The 18,960-nt window shown below is 41.5% G+C and overlaps 1 protein-coding gene across 3 annotated transcripts in view; it reads left to right on the plus strand.

Moving 5' to 3' along the window:
• LOC136873763 (uncharacterized) overlaps positions 1–18,960 on the plus strand; it is a 304,007-nt gene that overhangs the window by 149,235 nt on the left and 135,812 nt on the right. For all 3 annotated transcript variants that reach the window (XM_067146955.2, XM_067146953.2, XM_067146954.2), the window contains exon 2: positions 5,392–5,469. In XM_067146955.2, coding sequence (XP_067003056.2) covers positions 5,392–5,469 — 78 coding nt within the window. The remainder of the gene's footprint in view (positions 1–5,391; positions 5,470–18,960) is intronic.

The raw sequence follows: 18,960 nt of genomic DNA on the forward strand, positions 1-18,960 counted from the left end.
CACAATTTACAGAATGCTGGACTCCATTCTTGAAGCATCTTATAATTTTGGGAAAAGGCTCCAAGACAGCTACAAGTAATGCATTCTAATCATCAGTTCCCCGTGGGCGAGTTGGCCGTGCGGTTAGGAGAGCGCAGCCGTGAGCTTGCATCCGGGAAATATTGGGTTCGAACCCCACTGTCGGCAGACCTGAAGAAGGTTTCCCGTGGTTTCCCATTTTAACACCAGTCAATTGCTGGGGCTGTACCTTAATTAAGGCCACGGCCGCTTCCTTCCCATTCCTTGGCCTTTCCTATACCATCGTTGCCATAAAAGCTATCTGTGCCGGAGCGACGTAAAACAAATAACAAAAAAAATATCCCCGTATTTAACTTCAAGGATGGATGGCTTATGCACTAAACTATCTATTATTTTATTATACAGTGGGGTAAATGTGCAATTTCTCTGTTACTATTAGCTGTGTCGAAAAATTGTACATAACACAAGGTGTGAAAAATGTAATTCCCAATATTTTATGTTTCGAGCTTTTTTTTTTTTTTTTTACTATTAATGGAGATATGCAATTATTTCATTTTTTTCATCATCCTCATCATCATCTGTTTACCCTCCAGATTCGGTTTTTCCCTCGGACTTAGCGAGGGATCCCACCTCTACCGCCTCAAGGGCAGTGTCCTGGAGCTTCAGACTCTTGGTCGGGGGATACAACTGGGGAGGATGACCAGTACCTCGCCCAGGCGGCCTCACCTGCTATGCTGAACAGGGGCCTTATGGAGGGATGGGAAGATTGGAAGGGATAGGCAAGGGAGAGGGAAGGAAGCGGCCGTGGCCTTAAGTTAGGTACCATCCCGGCATTCGCCTGGAGGAGAAGTGGGAAACCACGGAAAACCACTTCCAGGATGGCTGAGGTGGGAATCGAACCCACCTCTACTCAGTTGACCTCCCGAGGCTGAGTGGACCCCGTTCCAGCCCTCGTACCACTTTTCAAATTTCGTGGCAGAGCCGGGAATCGAACCCGGGCCTCCGGGGGTGGCAGCTAATCACGCTAACCACTACACCACAGAGGCGGACTCATTTTTTTCAAAACTTCCTAATATCTCCGGAATCGTTACTTCTATCTAAAAAATCTAACTTACATTAGAAAAAGCGGGCGAGTTGGCCATACGGTCATGGGCACGCAGCTGTGAGCTTGCAAGCGGGAGATGGTGGGTTCGAATCCTACTGTCGGCATCCCTGAAGATGGTTTTCCGTGGTTTCCCATTTTCACACCACGCAAATGCTGGGGCTGTACCTTAATTAAGGCCACCGCAGCTTCCTTCCCACTCCTATGCTTTTCCTATCCCATCGTCGCCATAAGACTTGTCTGTGTCGGTGCGACGTAAAGCCACTAACAAAAAAAACTATTAGAAAAAGCATAGGAAATATAATTTTCAATGTCCGATATCTGATAATTATTTTTGCTGTAGCCTACGAGTCATGAAGATGAAAATGAAAACCTACAACCTGTTTTCCAGTCATTGACCGGGTCAGGGATGTAATGAATGAAACATATATAGGCTGTTATTACAATGGGGTCGCCACTCCCAAGGTGATTTATTAATGAGTGATAAATGCTATGAAATGATAATGGTGAGTGTTGCTGGAATGAAAGATGACAGGGAAAACCGGAGTACCCGGAGAAAAACCTGTCCCGCCTCCGCTTTGTCCAGCACAAATCTCACATAGAGTGACCGGGATTTGAACCACGGTATCCAGCGGTGAGAGGCCGACACGCTGCCGTCTGAGCCACGGAGGCTTTTTAAGTATATCATCGGCGACCATTGCTGACGTGGGAATGCTGTTCTGTCGTCATGCTAACGAACTAACTAGCGATAGAGATGCTGGTTGCCGTTACTGTTACTATAAGCTGCAAATCCCCGTGGCCATGAGCGAGTATTGATCAGGAAGATAATGAAGATCACTATCGAAATGAGAAGGCAAAGGTGAGAGAACGGTCTCGCGAAGAATGAGGGGGAGGGAACCAAAAAGTGGGGAAAGGGAAGGATTGAAAACCTAATACTTAGAGGCATGATTTTTTCGCATTAATTTTATTGACGATTTCGCGGAAACGAACCAATTTTTCGCGTTATTTCGCGAAACTGTTCTTGTTCAACGCTTCAATTTTGCTTTAATCACGTTCCAAAATAATTCACAAAATAGTTTCATTCGTGTGATTTGTGAATGATTTATGTGGAAGATAGGTATATTAAATAGGTACAATATTGATAATCATTCACTATTCCTTATAGTCCTAATAAAGATTACTCTATACGACCATTCAATTACGGGATTTCTTAGAAAATAAAAACGAACGGATATTTCTGTCCAGTAGGAAAATCCTTATTCTGTCTTCCGTTCCTTTTCACACACGTATTATTGGAATGCAATTTCAAGTTCGTGATTTTTCAGGACTTTTTTTTTTTTTTTTTTACAATTGACTTTGCATCGCACCGGCACTCATAGTTCGTATGACGACGATGGGATAGGAAAGGAAGGAAGAGGCCGGGATAGGAAAGGTCTAGGAGTTGGAAGGAAGCGGCCGTGGCCTTAATGACGGCTTGGTTTGAAAATGGGAAACCATGGAAAACCATCTTCAGGGCTGCCGACAGTGGGGTTCGAACCCACTATCTCCAGGATGCAAGCTCCCATCTGCGCACTCCTAACCGCACGGCCAACTCGCCCAGTTTTCACGAATTTTGCTGCAGTTTCGCACAAATCGCAAAAAAAGTAGATCTCCCTTTAAACTGGCCTTATCGCTTTAATTCACTGTAATTCGCAAAAACGAAACAAATATTTTCTTAACCACAATCATATGATTCGTTAAGAGATCTCAAAATCGCTTCAAAATATTTTTGTCGCGATTATCGTTAATGCGAAAATATCATGCCTCTACTAACACTCAATGCCTTAATATTACCAAGCGGAAGTCCGCCTCCGTAGCATAACGGTTAGTGTTATTAGCTGCCGTCCTCGGTGGCCCCGGTTCGATTCCCGGTACTGCCAGAAATTTAAGAATAGCAGGAAGTCTAGCATGTGGTTGACATGGTACATGCAGCTCACCTCCACTGGGGGAGTGCCTGAAGAGAGCTGAACCACCTCGGAATGAGGACATGAGTTTTATCCGACTCCTTGGCTGAATGGTCAGCGTACTGGCTTTCGGTTCAGAGGATCTCGGGTTCGATTCCAGACCGGGTCGAGGATTTTATCCTTCATTGGTTAATTCCAGTGGCTCGGGGGCTGGGTGCTTGTGTTGTCCCCAACATCCCTGCAACTCACACACCACATATAACACTATTCTCCACTACAATAATACGCAGTTACCTTTATATGGCAGATGCCGCCCACCCTCATCGGAGGGTCTGCCTTACAAGGGCTGCATTCGGCTAGAAGTAGCCACACAAAATTAAAAACCAAGCGGAAGAAATTAAATTGTGACTAACAGCATTTAAACTCTTAAGGTTTTGTCAATAGTGAAATTACCAGCATTTCACCTCAGTATGGCAGTGGGTTCATCAGCTGAATTGTCACATCTTTCCAAGACGCTGTGACTCTCTATAATATCTCAAAGCCCTAAAAAGGTATGAACGAAAACAATAAAAAGTAACAGACTATTATTCTTAGTGAGGATTTACTACGAGGGCTGTCCGGCTCCATGGCTAAATGGTTAGCATGCTGACCTTTGGTCACAGGGGTCTCGGGTTCGATTCCCGGCAGGGTCGGGGATTTTAACCATCACTGATTAATTTCGCTGGCACGGGGGCTGGGTGTATGTGTCTTCTTCATCACGACGCGCAGGTCGCCTACGGGAGTCAAATCAAAAGGCCTGCATCTGGCGAGCCGAACTTATCCTCGGACACTCCCGGCACTAGAAGCCATAAGCCATTTCATTACTACGAGGGCTGTAAATAAAGTATTGACAACGTAGTCCAGACCCTCGCAGGAGATTGGACGTGCGCAAATAGAATATGGGAGCGGTCAGGTGGCGCTGTTGTCGATGTGTTCATAGTGCGTGCATTTGACGGGCATCCAGTTGGCAGTGTTGTTGCTGTGTGGCGTTGAAGTGAAGAGTGTCGATTTCACCATTCTAAAAGGTGTTTTCCAAATATGATCAGCGTTCGTGGATTAAAATCGAGGTTGTCCGTGGCAAAAATGCATCATGGGCCAAGGCGTTTCATGTGGGTCGGAATGAAGTCTTGGAACACCCTCCATATTCACCAGACATGAGTCCTTGTGACTTCGACCTATTTACGAAGTGGAAGGAGCCCCTCCGAGGCCGCCGATTTCCTGACGTGGCATCTATACTCCGCCCAGTCATCAGCAGAGAACGCCTTGCCACCAGTCCACTACGGCTTCCCGACATTTGGCAATTTGATTTTACGGGGGGGCTACAGTGAAGGAATGTAATATAATTGTACTTGTTAGTTCATTAAATATTTCTTTCTATCATTATTGCCACTCTCGTATGATATGACTCTCCTGCTGCTACTAACTGAACCACATTAGATGGCATTACTACTGCAGTTACAAAGTCTAAGCCGTCAAGGACGGTGCGCAGAAGCTAATGGTGTCATGTTATGTTTACACCCGCGGTTACCAAAGAAGTTATCTTCTCTTCACCAAGAGAATTGGCTGGACAGTACAGACAGCGTATAACTGGGGAGATGGTGGATTCGAACCTCCATTCTCACACTAGGCAAATGTTGGCGTTGTACTTTAATAAAGACTTCGGCTGCTTCCTTCTGTCCGAACCCTTTTCTATACGATTTTCCCCGAAAACTCTCTGTGTGAGTGTAATATTAGACCATTAGCACATTAGCACAGGCCTGTAAGCAGAGTGGCAGACTTATTACCAAGATGACCGCGGTTTGAATCCAGGCCTAAATATGTGAGATTTTGGAAATTAAATTATATGGTTCGTATATCATGTTAAACGGTGACGATAGCGCCTTTTCTTCAACCACTAGCAAAGAAATTAACCTCACACCTCATGGGATTAGAAAAACGACCACGGCATCTACTTCTTTCCCTTGACTCCTTGACATAGTTGTTGAATATATTCCTGCCATTTTTCTTCTATTTGAATCGCGCGTTCGGAAGTAATAAACCACATTTCCTCGAAAACAAAAATTTTCTCCGCCAATTTGATTGCGTCATCGTTCTTTGTACAATATAACACGAAGAGCATACCTGGTTTTTTGTCGGTATAATTTAGATACTGTACACCCTGTAGACTAATTCTCTGTTACTGGTATGGTAATATAATATTATGCAGGAAATAGACAATACTGAAAGGGAATATATCCTAATAAGTGATGTATGAAAATGTAATTAACGTTACTTTTCTTTTTATTTCAGGCCCTCAGGAAAGTTCTGAAAAGTATGAATATTATCAACGCAATGTGGTGCCAGACAAATGACGCCAACTTTTTCCAGGTTAGTTTCGTTTCAGTTTGCTTTAAATTTATTTTAAAACTGTAAGTGTTTTATCTTGAGAGAATAATTTATGAAATACCTGGAGACGAGTATCTACCTAGACATTATCGGAGCGAATTTATCAGTCAAATGAACTTGAAATCTACGTTTCATATATCATAAATCAAGAATCCAATAAAAGTAAGAAAACTGACTTCAAATCTTTGGATAGGAGTGTAATGGTGTACAGATGAGAGAGAGAGAGAGAGATTATATTATTGGGTAACACGAATGTCTACCTCTGTGCTGTAGTGGTTAACGTAACTAGCTGCCACGCCCGGAGGCCTGGGTTTGATTCCCGGCTCTACCTCGAAATTTCAAAAGTGGTAAGAGGGCTGGAACGGGGTCCACTCAACCTCGGGAGGTCACCTGAATAGAGGAGGGTTCGATTCCTACCTCCACCATCCTCGAAATGGTTTTCCGTAGTTTCCCACATCTCCTCCAGACAAATGCCGGGATGGACCGTCTATTACTTCGGTTTCTCTATAGAGCTCATCTGGTTTTACCAGCACCACATCCAGAATATTCTTCCCTCTAGTTGGTTCCATCACTTTCTGAATCAGATGCTCTTCCCATATTAACTTATTTGCCATTTGTTGATCATGCTTCCTGTCGTTCGCATTACCTTCCCAACTGACATTTGGTAAATTGAGATCACCCGCTACAATCACGTTCCTTTCCTTATCGTTTCCCACATAGCTGATTATCTTATCAAATAATTCTGAATCAGCATTTGCGCTACCCTTTCCTGGTCTGTACACTCCAAAGACATCAAGTTGCCTATTATCTTTAGAGATGAGACTTACCCCTAGAATTTCGAGTTTGTGATCTGTAACTCTTTCATAGCTCACAAATTCTTCTTTCACGAGAATGCAGCTTTATCTGTCCCTGTAAAAATTAAGAGGGAAATTCCTCAAGGCAGTATTATTGGACCTTTATGTTTTCTTATATACATAAATGATTGAGATAAGGCTTTTCGACATGATGTTATTCTGTACAGAGTAATTAATAAGTTACAAGATTGTGAGTAACTGCAAAATGACCTCGATAATGTTGTGAGATGGACAGTAGGCAATGGTATGATGATAAACGGGGATAAAAGTCAGGTTGTGAGTTTCACAAATAGGAAAAGTCCTCTCAGTTTTAATTGCTGCGTTGATGGGGTGAAAGTTCCCTTTGGGAATCATTGTAAATACCTAGGTATTAATATAAGGAAAGATCTTCATTGGGGTAATCACATAAATGGAATTGTAAATAAAGGGTACAGATCTCTGCACATGGTTATGAAGGTATTTCGGGGTTGTAGTAAGGATGTAAAGGAGAGAGCATATTTGTCCGTGGTGAGACCCCAACTAGAGTATGGTTCCAGAGTATGGGACTCTTACCAGGATTACTTGGTTCAGGAACTGGAGAAAATCCAAAGAAAAGCAGTTCGGTTTGTTCTGGGGGATTTCCGACAAAGGAGTAGCGTTGCAAAAATGTTGCAAAGTTTGGGCTGGGAAGACTTGGGAGAAAGGAGACGAGCAGCTCGACTAAGTGGTTTGTTCCGAGTTGTCAGTGGAGAGACGGCGTGGGAGGACATCAGTAGACGAATAAGTTTGGATGGTGTCTTTAAAAGTAGGAAAGCTCACATTATAAAGATAAAGTTGGAATTCAAGAGGACAAATTGGAGCAAATATTCGTTTATAGGAAGGGGAGTTAGGGATTGGAATAACTTACCAAGGGAGATGTTCAATAAATTTCCAATTTCTTTGCAATCATTTAAGAAAAGGCTAGGGAAACGACAGATAGGGAATCTGACACCTGAGTGACTACCCTAAATGCAGATCAGTAGTGATTGATTGATTGATTGATTGATTGATTGATTGATTGATTGATTGATTGATTGATTGATTGATTGATTGATTGATTGATTGATTGATTGATTGATTGATTGATTGATTGATTGATTGATTGATTGATTGATTGATTGATTGATTGATTGATTGAATACTCCCCCTCCTACCATTCCTACCCTATCTCTACAATACACCCTCCAGTTCCGTGAGAAAATTTCTGCATCCATTATATCACCTCTCAGCCATGATTCAACTCTTATTACAATATCTGGTAAGTATATACCGGTATCTATTAAATTACTTAATTCTATTCCTTCCTTTACAATACAGTACTTCTACAGTTGAGCACTAACAGTGTTATGTCATCCCTACTTGATTTCCAGTTCCCTGTTCCCTTAACACCGCTCCCTAGGCCACTCTGTTTCCCTGAATGTACCTTCCTATAAGCCTTCTAAGCAAATTTCCTAACTTATATGTACCACTACGGTTTAAGTGAAGGCCATCTGAGCGCAGATCCCTATCACCTACCCACCCATTATGATCTAGAAATCTCACTCCCAGTTTCCAACATACCCACTCCACATTCTCATTTGAATCCCCAATCACCTTCCAGTCAGTATCCCTCCTATACAGTATTCCACTGATAACCATCTCCGCTTCCTTAAACTTCACCCGTGCTGCTTTTACCAGATCCCACACATCCCCAACTATGTTGGCACTTATACCTGCTTGTCTTACGTTGCTAGTACCAACGTAAAACACTACCACCTTCTCCGTTCCCTCCTCCTTCTCTTCTACTTTCCTCAACATCTGCCTTAACCTAATTCCTGGATAACACTCTACCCTGGTACCCTTTCCTCCTCACACTTTCCCGACATGTCTAACGATAGAATCCCCCATGACCAGAGCCTCAACCCTACCCACCTCATTTGATCTCCTCCCCTACTATCTTTCCTGACAGCTGCAGAAGCTACTTCCTTCTCCCTTTTCTCCATCCCATGAGCCTGTTCCACCTGTCTTTTCCTATTCACTACTCCACATTTCCCTTTTCTACCTCTTCCCTTTCCCCTACTTCTCGGCAACAGTTCCCTGTTCCTCATCTTTCCTCGGTTGTTCTACCTGCAGTGACTCGTACCGATTTCTCACCGACACCTGGCCTGAATTTTGATCCTGAATGGAGCCCTTAGCCTGCAATCTCCTTCCCCTTAAAACATTAGACCACCTGTCTTCTACAATTCCCCCCTTTCCTTCCCATCCCTTTAGTACACCTACTGTTTCCTGTACATTGTTTGGAGACCTACTTTCCTTCCTGTCCTCTGAGAGAATCCTAATTATCTCCCTCAAGCTCTCCAACTCCTTAATGCATGGCCACACCCACAGTTCCTACACTCACACTGCTTAGCCATTTTTTACTCAATAATGAAAAGAAAAGGAAAAATAAGATAACTTAGTCAGTGCAAAATAAAAATGAAAGGAAAGAAATATTTTCTAGGTTAGTTCACAAAGATCACACGACAGTAAGTTAATTAGCTTACTACTACACTACAGTACTACTTATTGCACGATTTTTTCATTCCTACAACACGCAAACAGGATGAAAATTGCTGTTAATTACTGGAAACAGAGAATAATACACAAGAATTACACATTTTTAACTGTAGTTAAGTATACCCTAATTACAACAACAGAATGGTAGTAAGAGAGTAACTACAGATGCCACAGAAACGGTACCACTATACTACATAAATATTTCACAGTAATATAATAAACACACTACTTTCTAATAAGATGCTATAATACACCACAATAATTTTAAACTACGTTCAGACTAAGTACAGATACTATAATACACTACAGTAATTTTAAACTACGTTCAGACGTACTCTAATTACAACAGAAAGCAAAAGCAGAAAAGAAAATTACCATTAAAGTTCGAAATTCGCAAAACTACTCAAAATTATAGAATAGGCACTCTAATTTCTAATAAGTTACTACACTACACTACAATAATGTTAAAACTACGTTCAGACGTATCCTAACCCAATTAGGCCTAAATTTAGATATTCGCAAGAAACACCGGTAGGTATTCAAAGATTACCAACAAAGTTAAACACGTATACAGATTAATATTAGTACTACTTTGTCCTACTATGCTGCAATAGAAATGAAATCTGCCGTTTGTACAAAAATACACAGGAATATAACAGGCAAGATACTATCTAATATACCGTATCTACACTACAATTCTCAACTGAAACGCGGTTATGTGATCTTTACAGATGGTGGATTACTATTATTTTCCCTACTCCGCGGGACGGAGAATAAAAGTGTCCTTAAATGCTGAAAAATATGAGGTTGTTTACAATAATTTCTCAAAAGTATTTCTGTCTAAATTACGCCAGGGAATTGAATTACAATTATTGGAATGTAGGAACTTGGTTATTAACCAACCGCTCATAAATACTGAAATGTCGAAGGTGTGAAATATAAATTATGGATACTTTAACTGCCTACTCGTCAGAACTACAAATGATCGGAAAACAAGAATCAGCTGATTTTTATTTGTATTTTCTTGATACACTAACCCCTTCGTTCACGACTGTAGCCAACAATGCCAATATTTGAATACGAAGAGCGGCAATAATCAGTAACAATTACGTAGCTGTTTTTGTGGTAATTAAAAATAAATTTGAAAGAAAGGAAGAGATTAAAATTAGGACTATTCGACAGTACCTGGCTGATAAAACAGGCATGAGGGAGTTTTTAATAACTATGATTGGTGGAAAACGGTAAATAAAAATATAAACAGACTCTGGGATGGGTTGCAATTGTTGAGGAATGTGAAAATAGGTTTGTACCTTTAAAGGTGGTAAGTAATGGTAAACATCCACTATATTATAACAGGGAAGTAAAGAGACTAAGAAGGAGGTGCAGGTTGGAAAGAAATAGAGTTAGAAATGGCTGTGGAAGCAAGGAGAAATTGAAGGAACTTACTAGGAAATTGAATCTAGCAAAGAAGTCAGCTAAGGATAACATGATGGCAAGCATAATTGGTGGCCATACAAATTTTAGTGAAAAATGGAAGGGTATGTATAGGTACTTTAAGGCAGAAACAGGTTTCAAGAAGGACATTCCAGGAATCATTAATGAACAACGGGAGTGTGTATGTGAGGATCTTCAAAAGGCAGAAGTAGTCAGTCAGCAGTATGTAAAGATTGTTGGTTACAAGGATAACGTCCAGATAGAGGAGGTGACTAATAATAAAGAAGTATTAAAATTTACCTACGACAGCAATGACATTTACAGTAAGATACAAAAGTTTAAAACTAGAGAAGCGGCTGGAATTGATAAGGTTTCGGGGGATATACTAAAGACAATGGGCTGGGATATAGTACCATATCTGAAGTACTTGTTTGATTATTGTTTGCATGAAGGAACTTTACCAAATGAATGGAGAGTTGCTATAGTAGCCCCTGTATATAAAGGAAAGGGTGACAGACATAAAGCTGAAAATTACAGGCCAGTCAGTTTGACATGCATTGTATGTAAGCTTTGGGAATGCGTACTTTCTGATTATATAAGACATGTTTGCGAAATTAATAACTGGTTTGATAGAAGGCAGTTTGGGTTTAGGAAAGGTTATTCCACTGAAGCCCAAATTGTAGGATTCCAGCAAGATATAGCAGATATCCTGGATTCAGGAGGTCAATTGGACTGTATCGCGATTGACCTGTCTAAGGCATTTGATAGGGTAGATCATGGGAGACAACCGGCAAAAATGAGTGCAATTGGATATGACAAAAATAGTGACTGAATGGGTGGCTCTGTTGCTAGAAAATAGAACTCAGAGAATTAGAGTAGATAACGCTCTATCTGCCCCTGTAAAAATTAAGAGGGGAATTCCTCAAGGCAGTATTATTGGACCTTTATGTTTTCTTATATATATCAATGATATGTGTAAAGAAGTGGAATCGGAGATAAGGCTTTTCGCACATGATGTTATTCTGTACAGAGTAATTAATAAGTTACAAGATTGTGAGCAACTGCAAAATGACCTCGATAATGTTGTGAGATGGACAGTAGGCAATGGTATTATGATAAACGGGGATAAAAGTCAGGTTGTGAGTTTCACAAATAGGAAAAGTCCTCTCAGTTTTAATTACTGCGTTGATGGGGTGAAAGTTCCCTTTGGGAATCATTGTAAATACCTAGGTATTAATATAAGGAAAGATCTTCATTGGGGTAATCACATAAATGGAATTGTAAATAAAGGGTACAGATCTCTGCACATGGTTATGTGGGTATTTCGGGGTTGTAGTAAGGATGTAAAGGAGAGAGCATATTTGTCCGTGGTGAGACCCCAACTAGAGTATGGTTCCAGGGTATGGGACCCTTACCAGGATTACTTGGTTCAGGAACTGGAGAAAATCCAAAGAAAAGCAGTTCGATTTGTTCTGCGAGATTTCCGACAAAGGAGTAGCGTTACAAAAATGTTGCAAAGTTTGGGCTGGGAAGACTTGGGAGAAAGGAGACAAGCAGCTCGACTAAGTGGTTTGTTCCGAGTTGTCAGTGGAGAGACGGCGTGGGAGGACATCAGTAGACGAATAAGTTTGGATGGTGTCTTTAAAAGTAGGAAAGCTCACATTATAAAGATAAAGTTGGAATTCAAGAGGACAAATTGGAGCAAATATTCGTTTATAGGAAGGGGAGTTGGGGATTGGAATAACTTACCAAGGGAGATGTTCAATAAGTCTCCAATTTCTTTGCAAACATTTAAGAAAAGGCTAGGAAAACAACAGATAGGAAATCTGCCGCCTGGGCGACTGCACTAAATGCAGATCAGTAGTGACTGATTGGTGGTGCTAGCAAAACACAGCACTTATTCTGATATGTATGCGTAACTGATCAGAGGAGGGAAACAGAGGCGGATCCAGGGAGGGGCTAAGGGGCGCAGTAGCCTCACTCCTTGTTAATTTAGAAGTTTACAAAGTAATTTTTGTTTAATGAAATTATACCTAACAGTCTTGTCCCTGCATTAAATACGTAGGCTGTGTCACTAAAGTTCGCCAGGGATGAATAGTAGTATAGTGACAACAGGTTAGTAAGTATTGAACTCGTCCGAGCAGCAATAGACTTCATGTGTGTAGCGACCGCCGAAGCCAGGGCTTCACAAGTTACGACGAGCTTGTGGATGCGGTGCATTAACATTCACAGATAATTTGCTTCTTACTGAGCAAGTAATACTTGAAATATTACCTGAAAGTAGTTCGACTCGTCGGCTGAATCGTCAGTGTACTGGCCTTCGGTTCAGAGGGTCCCGGGTTCGATTCTCAGCCGGGTCGGGAGTTTTAACCTTCATTGGTTAATTCCAATGGCTCGGGGGCCGGGTGTTTGTGCTGTCTCCAACATTCCTTGCAACTCACACACTACACATAACACTATCCTCCGCCACAATAACACGCAGTTACCTACACATGGCAGATGCCGCCCATACTCATCGGAGGGTCTGCCTTACAAGGGCTGCACTCGGCTAGGAATAGCCACAAGAAATTAAATTTACCCGAAACTCTACTATTTTCTATGCAATGAATAGCAAGCGTAAATCTTCTAGTGTTTCAATTTTATCATTCTTTGAAAAGCCATAATAATAATAATAATAATAATAATAATAATAATAATCAGAAAATGAAACATAAAAATTGTGTAGGTAAAGGCTTCTTTTGGTGGCGTTGACATTATTACTACTGTTAACAATGTGACCCCTTAGAAGGGCTTATACCCAGTCAATTTTCTAAGTTTACAGTAGACGAAATTATTTTTTTTTTTTGCTAGGGGCTTTACGTCGCACCGACACAGATAGGTCTTATGGCGACGATGGGATAGGAAAGGCCTAGGAGTTGGAAGGAAGCGGCCGTGGCCTTAATTAAGGTACAGCCCCAGCATTTGCCTGGTGTGAAAATGGGAAACCACGGAAAACCATTTTCAGGGCTGCCGATAGTGGGATTCGAACCTACTATCTCCCGGATGCAAGCTCACAGCCGCGCGCCTCTACGTGCACGACCAACTCGCCCGGTAGACGAAATTATTAAAGCAGCGGAGATGTATGATGCAGAGTGCAAAGCAACCAGTGCTGAATTAAGAGTGAAAATATCACTATGGAGAGATAATTGGACAACGTCTCATCCAGAAGGAAATAGAAGGCCGAAAAGTTGCATATATTAGTTCTATGTAAAGGAGATTTATTTCTCAATATTATACTATTGCTACAAAATTAATGTTTGCCGCCCTGCGAGTCACAACAGCCTCTACAGAGAGAAGTTTTTCGGCCCTACGTAAGCGCTAAAAACCTACAAGTACAGTGGGAGAGAACCAGCTAACTGGTCAAATGTTGAATGATGTGAACTGCAAATACGTAACTGTACATAGTAAAGTTGATGTATCGGTAATACTTTAAACATTATGTACTGAAATTTTGTGGTGAAATAAATATAAAATTACCTAACTAGCGTTTACTATACTATAACAAACAAACAAAAACGTGAAAAATTTAATCACTACGCAAGTAAAATGTCCCATTACTCGTTGTTTCTGTTCGTTCGTTCGTTCGTTCGTTCGTAATCGGTTTTCCCTCCAGGGTCGGTTTTTCTCTCGGACTCAACGAGGGATCCCACCTCTACCGCCTCAAGGGCAGTGTCCTGGAGCTTCAGACTCTGGGTATGGGGATACAACTGAGGAGGATGACCAGTACCTCGCCAGGCGGCCTCACCTGCTATGCTGAACAGGGGCCTTGTGGGGGGATGGGAAGTTTGGAAAGGATAGGATAGACAAGGAAGAGGGAAGGAAGCGGCCGTGGCCTTAAGTTAGGTACCATCCCGGCATTTGCCTGGAGGAGAAGTGGAAAACCACGGAAAACCACTTCCAGGATGGCTGAGGAGGGAATCGAACCCCCCTCTACTCAGTTGACCTCCCGAGGCTGAGTGGACCCCGTTCCAGCCCTCGTACCACTTTTCCAATTTCGTGGCAGAGCCGGGAATCGAACCCGGGCCTCTGGGGGTGGCAGCTAATCACACTAACCACTACACCACAGAGGCGGCGTTGTTTCTGTTTTGTGTGTGTTTTTTATTTTTTTAGTTAGCCCATCCCTTTGGGGAATCCCGGGTCCGCCTTTGGAGGGAGAGAAGACGATACGGGGAACCGTGAAACAGAGAGAGAAAATAACATCTATAGAAGCAGATTTTAGTTTGTTGGGCCGTGTGCATGTGCAGCGTTTCGCCCAGAACATGCCATTTGGGCTCATCAGTTAGACTGGCATGCCTTTCTAAGACGCTGCTTAACAGTGGTAGACTTGTCTCCGTAGTTGGATTAGCAAATAAGGATTACTAACCTGCTAAAGGAGACGTGATTCATAGTTATAAAAACAAAATGCACTCCCCATAGAGTTACAATGCCAATAAAGGCTTTCACAGCCGCAGATCGAACATGACCAAAAACTTAAAAGCTAGGTCTGTTGCTGTGAGTTTTCGATCTGCGGCCGTAAAAGCTGTATTTGTATTGTGCCTCAATGGCAGGCATGTGAAGGCCACGAACTGACTGATGACTTTGTACGCATGAGAAACAGCTGTTACGAGCTCTAGTCCAGGACGTTATCGGATAGCGCCAAGACCAACTACAATATACATCAGACCTTAATGCAGCTATCGATATTAGCTAAAATGGCGGTCCGATCGGTTTGTTCAAATGTAAACATGAGCATGTGCGAAGCATCTGTTTAGTTCTTTCTGTTGGTTTGGATTGATTAGGAAACGTTAGTGTAGTCATGTTTATATTGAAATTTGGTTTTAAAACTATTTTGATATATTAGGACGTGTCGATCGCAGTGCATGCCTGGACGTAATTCATATTACAAGAGATGCACTCACATTCAGATCAAGTGTACTTCATGCATCGTGACGATTTCGTAGTTACAAGTAATTTATTACGGTACATTAAAACATTCGAGGATACATTTGTCAATAGAGAGGATGTGTTCCGTGTACTTGATGAGCTGTTTTTTGTTTTTTCTTTCGGATAAGTCCAAAACTCTGTGTTGGTGCCAATCCTAGTATATTTCTCAATTACTATACCTTTTGAGGATTTTAAAAGTGAGGGTATAAAAAGTGATAAAAGCTATTTATTTATCTGTGAATGAAGATTATATTCTCCTTGTTAAATTAGAGGACAAGGTATCAATTGATATATTGTCCCTTACAGTACGTATTTACGTTGCCAACGATGCGGGTGTTAAAGTGCTTTAAACGAAAATAAATATGCTACCAGAGAATTTCAAGTTCATTCTCCTATAGATTCTCTGAAGTGAAACAGATGTAGCAGTTTGGTGGATCATTAGGCCCTATCAGAATCATTGTTATGAGAGAATTGAAATTCGCGACAAGGTTATGTTTCTAAAAAATTTCTTGAACGAGGTAGACTATTATAGGCCTACTTAACATATGGTAATAGAAAGGCCATTCAAATAAATGTATTTCTAAAACAAGTATTGATTTATAGGAAGAAGAATTACAATCTGGAATAATTTACCAAGGGTGCTCCCTACTATATCTACACCAATTCGATAATTTTCCAATTTCTTTGAAATCACATAAGAAAGTACTAAGTAGACAATTGATACGTAATCTGCCACTTGGTTGACAGCCCTAAATTCAGATCATAGGTGAGTTATTAATTAATTAATTGACTGAATTGAAACGTATCAAATATTTTCCCAGGACTATTATTTTAGAATGCAATCCTCTATTACCTATTTCCTTTACCATACTAGTTCATAGAAAATATGTACCGTATATTTTGAATTATCCACATATTGCTTATCTAAACATAGGCTATTTATAGATAGTGTTGGTCTATTACCCAAAGTAAAGTTTCTGTTCGTTATTATTAACAGCTTAGCAATTCAATACGATAATCAAAAGGTTATGTTTATGTATCACAGGCGTGTTTACATGGAACCGATGCGTCGGACATGTTGTTTTTGTATTAAGGTCTGATATTATTGTACAGTAGATGGTCTTGATAGCGCAAACCTGGTGGGGTGCACATTACACGTTCATAACTGCGGTACTCGATGCAATACATGTATACATTCTTTCATATGCGGACATACATAATTAAATGTGTTCATCACGGCGTTTGTATAAAATGTCCATAACAACGTGCTTTGTAATCACCCTGCACCAGGAAAATAAATATTTCAAAGGTTGGCATAAACAATGTAGTACAAATAAAAGGCTATTTTTAGGGACTTACCATGCTCAACTCTCTTACGTACAATTATGAAACAGGGTAATACCGAATATTATGCCACTACCATATCATTTCTATTGCAAAACGTCATGCGTTTATAAAGTTAACCAAAAGAAAATAGGCTGTGATAAAAGTAGCATCTCTTCGAGCAACCGTGTTGATTGTGAAGTGCACAACACATGCTAACAAATTAATTATCCCGCAGTCTATGAAGCTGAATGTTTCAGCCATAACTTGTAGACCAAAACACGTAACTGGAGCCCATTAGCGGTAGGCGTGCACAGCCCTGAGTCACCAAAGTGGAGAAGTACAAGCCGACTGAGGGGAAGCGACTTGCGCCCACGAGTAGATGTATTTCTAGTACGGGCACTGCGCTTACGGCGGGCAGGGTGTGACAGTGGTGTTCTTTGGAGAGTATACAATATTGTTGACATGCACCCGGCCTAACAACTCAAAAGCTGGGTCTATTGCTGTGATATTTCGATCTGCTGCCGTGAGACAGCCTTCATTGGCAGAGAGAAAAATGTTATGTTTAATTTAATTAATTGCCTGCTACAAGATTTTCATCCCAATTACAGCAGCATCGTATACAGATATTTTTCTTCTTCTTCTTCTTCTTCTTCTTCTTCTTCTTCTTCTTCTTCTTCTTCTTCTTCTTCTTCTTCTTCTTCTTCTTAATCTGTTTACCCTCCAGGGTTGGTTTTTCCCTCGGACCCAGTGAAGGTCCCCACCTATACCGTGTCCTGAGACTTTGAGTCGAGGGATGAACTGGGGAGGAGGACCAGTACCTTGCCCAGGTGGCCTCATCTGCTATGCTGAACAGGGGGATGGGAAGATTGGAAGGGATAGACAAGGAAGAAGGAAGGCCGTGGCCTTAGGATGGGTAATATGCCGGCATTATTTTGCCTGGAGGACAAGTGGGAAGCCACGGAAAACCACTGCCAGGATGGCTGAGGTGGGAATCGAACCCACCTCTAACTCAGTTGACCTCCCGAGACTGAGTGAACCCCGTTCCAGCCCTGGTACCACTTTTCAAATTTCGTGGCAGAGCCGGGAATCGAACCCGGGCCTGCTGAGGTGGCAGATAATCACGTAACTACTAGACCACAGAGCCGGACATACAGAGATACATAGAGTGTAATTATAAGGTACAGCCAAACTTTCAAGACGCATTCGCAACACGCAGAAGAAGAAAATAATGTTATATGGACATGAGTCCGGAAACGCTTTATTTTCATCTTAGAATTTTCTACAACTGTACACAGTACATTTTTCTCGCGTGTCCGAAGACGAGACCCAACATAATTTATCTTCATTCTGGGTCAATGTAGGCCAGAAAATGATGGGTTTAATTTGAACTTCTTTGCCCTTTTCGGCGTTTTCTGGCTTATTGGCCCTTTTTAGCCCTTTTTAGGTCTTAACGGCTTTCTTTTGCAAGTTATCCTTGTTTCGACTATATTTTTACTGCATATTCTCAATTCCAATCATCATTATTTCATCCTCCACCTTTTAAATATCATTTCTCTAGTAAATACATATATCTGAACCATATGTGAAAAGAGAGAAAATTAAATAAAAATGATATTAAATGAAATAAAGTAAACTCGTGTCCTAATCCCGAGGTGGTGCAGCTCCTTTCAAGCACACCCCCATTGGAGGTGAGCTGCATGTACCATTTCAACCACACACCAGCCTTCCTGCAATTCTTAATTTTCTGCCAGTACCGGGAATCGAACCCGGGGCCGCGAGGACGGCAGGTAATAACACTAACTGTTACGCTACGGAGGTGGACATTCAATTAAATGGAAATTAACCTACTGCGTGAATAAAATCACGGGTGTCAAACTATGTGCAAGATAAGTGAAATATTGAAAATGCACAGCCTGTTTCCAGTCATGCGACCGGGTCACGAATGGAATGAATGAGCCCCCATCTAGCGGCGAGGATAGTAACTGTGCCGGCTGCCGAAGCCTGCCGCACTCCTCTGGGGCAATGATTAATGACTGACAAATGAAATGAAATGACAGTGGAGAGTGTTGCTGGAATGAAATATAACAGGGAAAACCGGAGTATCCGGAGAAAAACCTGTCCCACTTCCGCTTTGTCCAGCACAAATCTCACATGAAGTGACCGGGATTTTAACCACGGAAGCCAGAGGTGAGAGGCCGGCGCGCTGCCGCCTGAGCCACGGAGACTCAAGTGAAATATTGAAAAGATAAAATTATGATGTGTTTTTGAAGAGGAAGATCTCACTTGCTTCAGGTATGAACCTTTTAACATCTGTTGATGTGGAGACAGGTTTTTCAATGTTTCA

This window comes from Anabrus simplex, chromosome 5, assembly GCF_040414725.1.
Source record: "Anabrus simplex isolate iqAnaSimp1 chromosome 5, ASM4041472v1, whole genome shotgun sequence".
Classification (NCBI taxonomy): domain Eukaryota; kingdom Metazoa; phylum Arthropoda; class Insecta; order Orthoptera; family Tettigoniidae; genus Anabrus; species Anabrus simplex.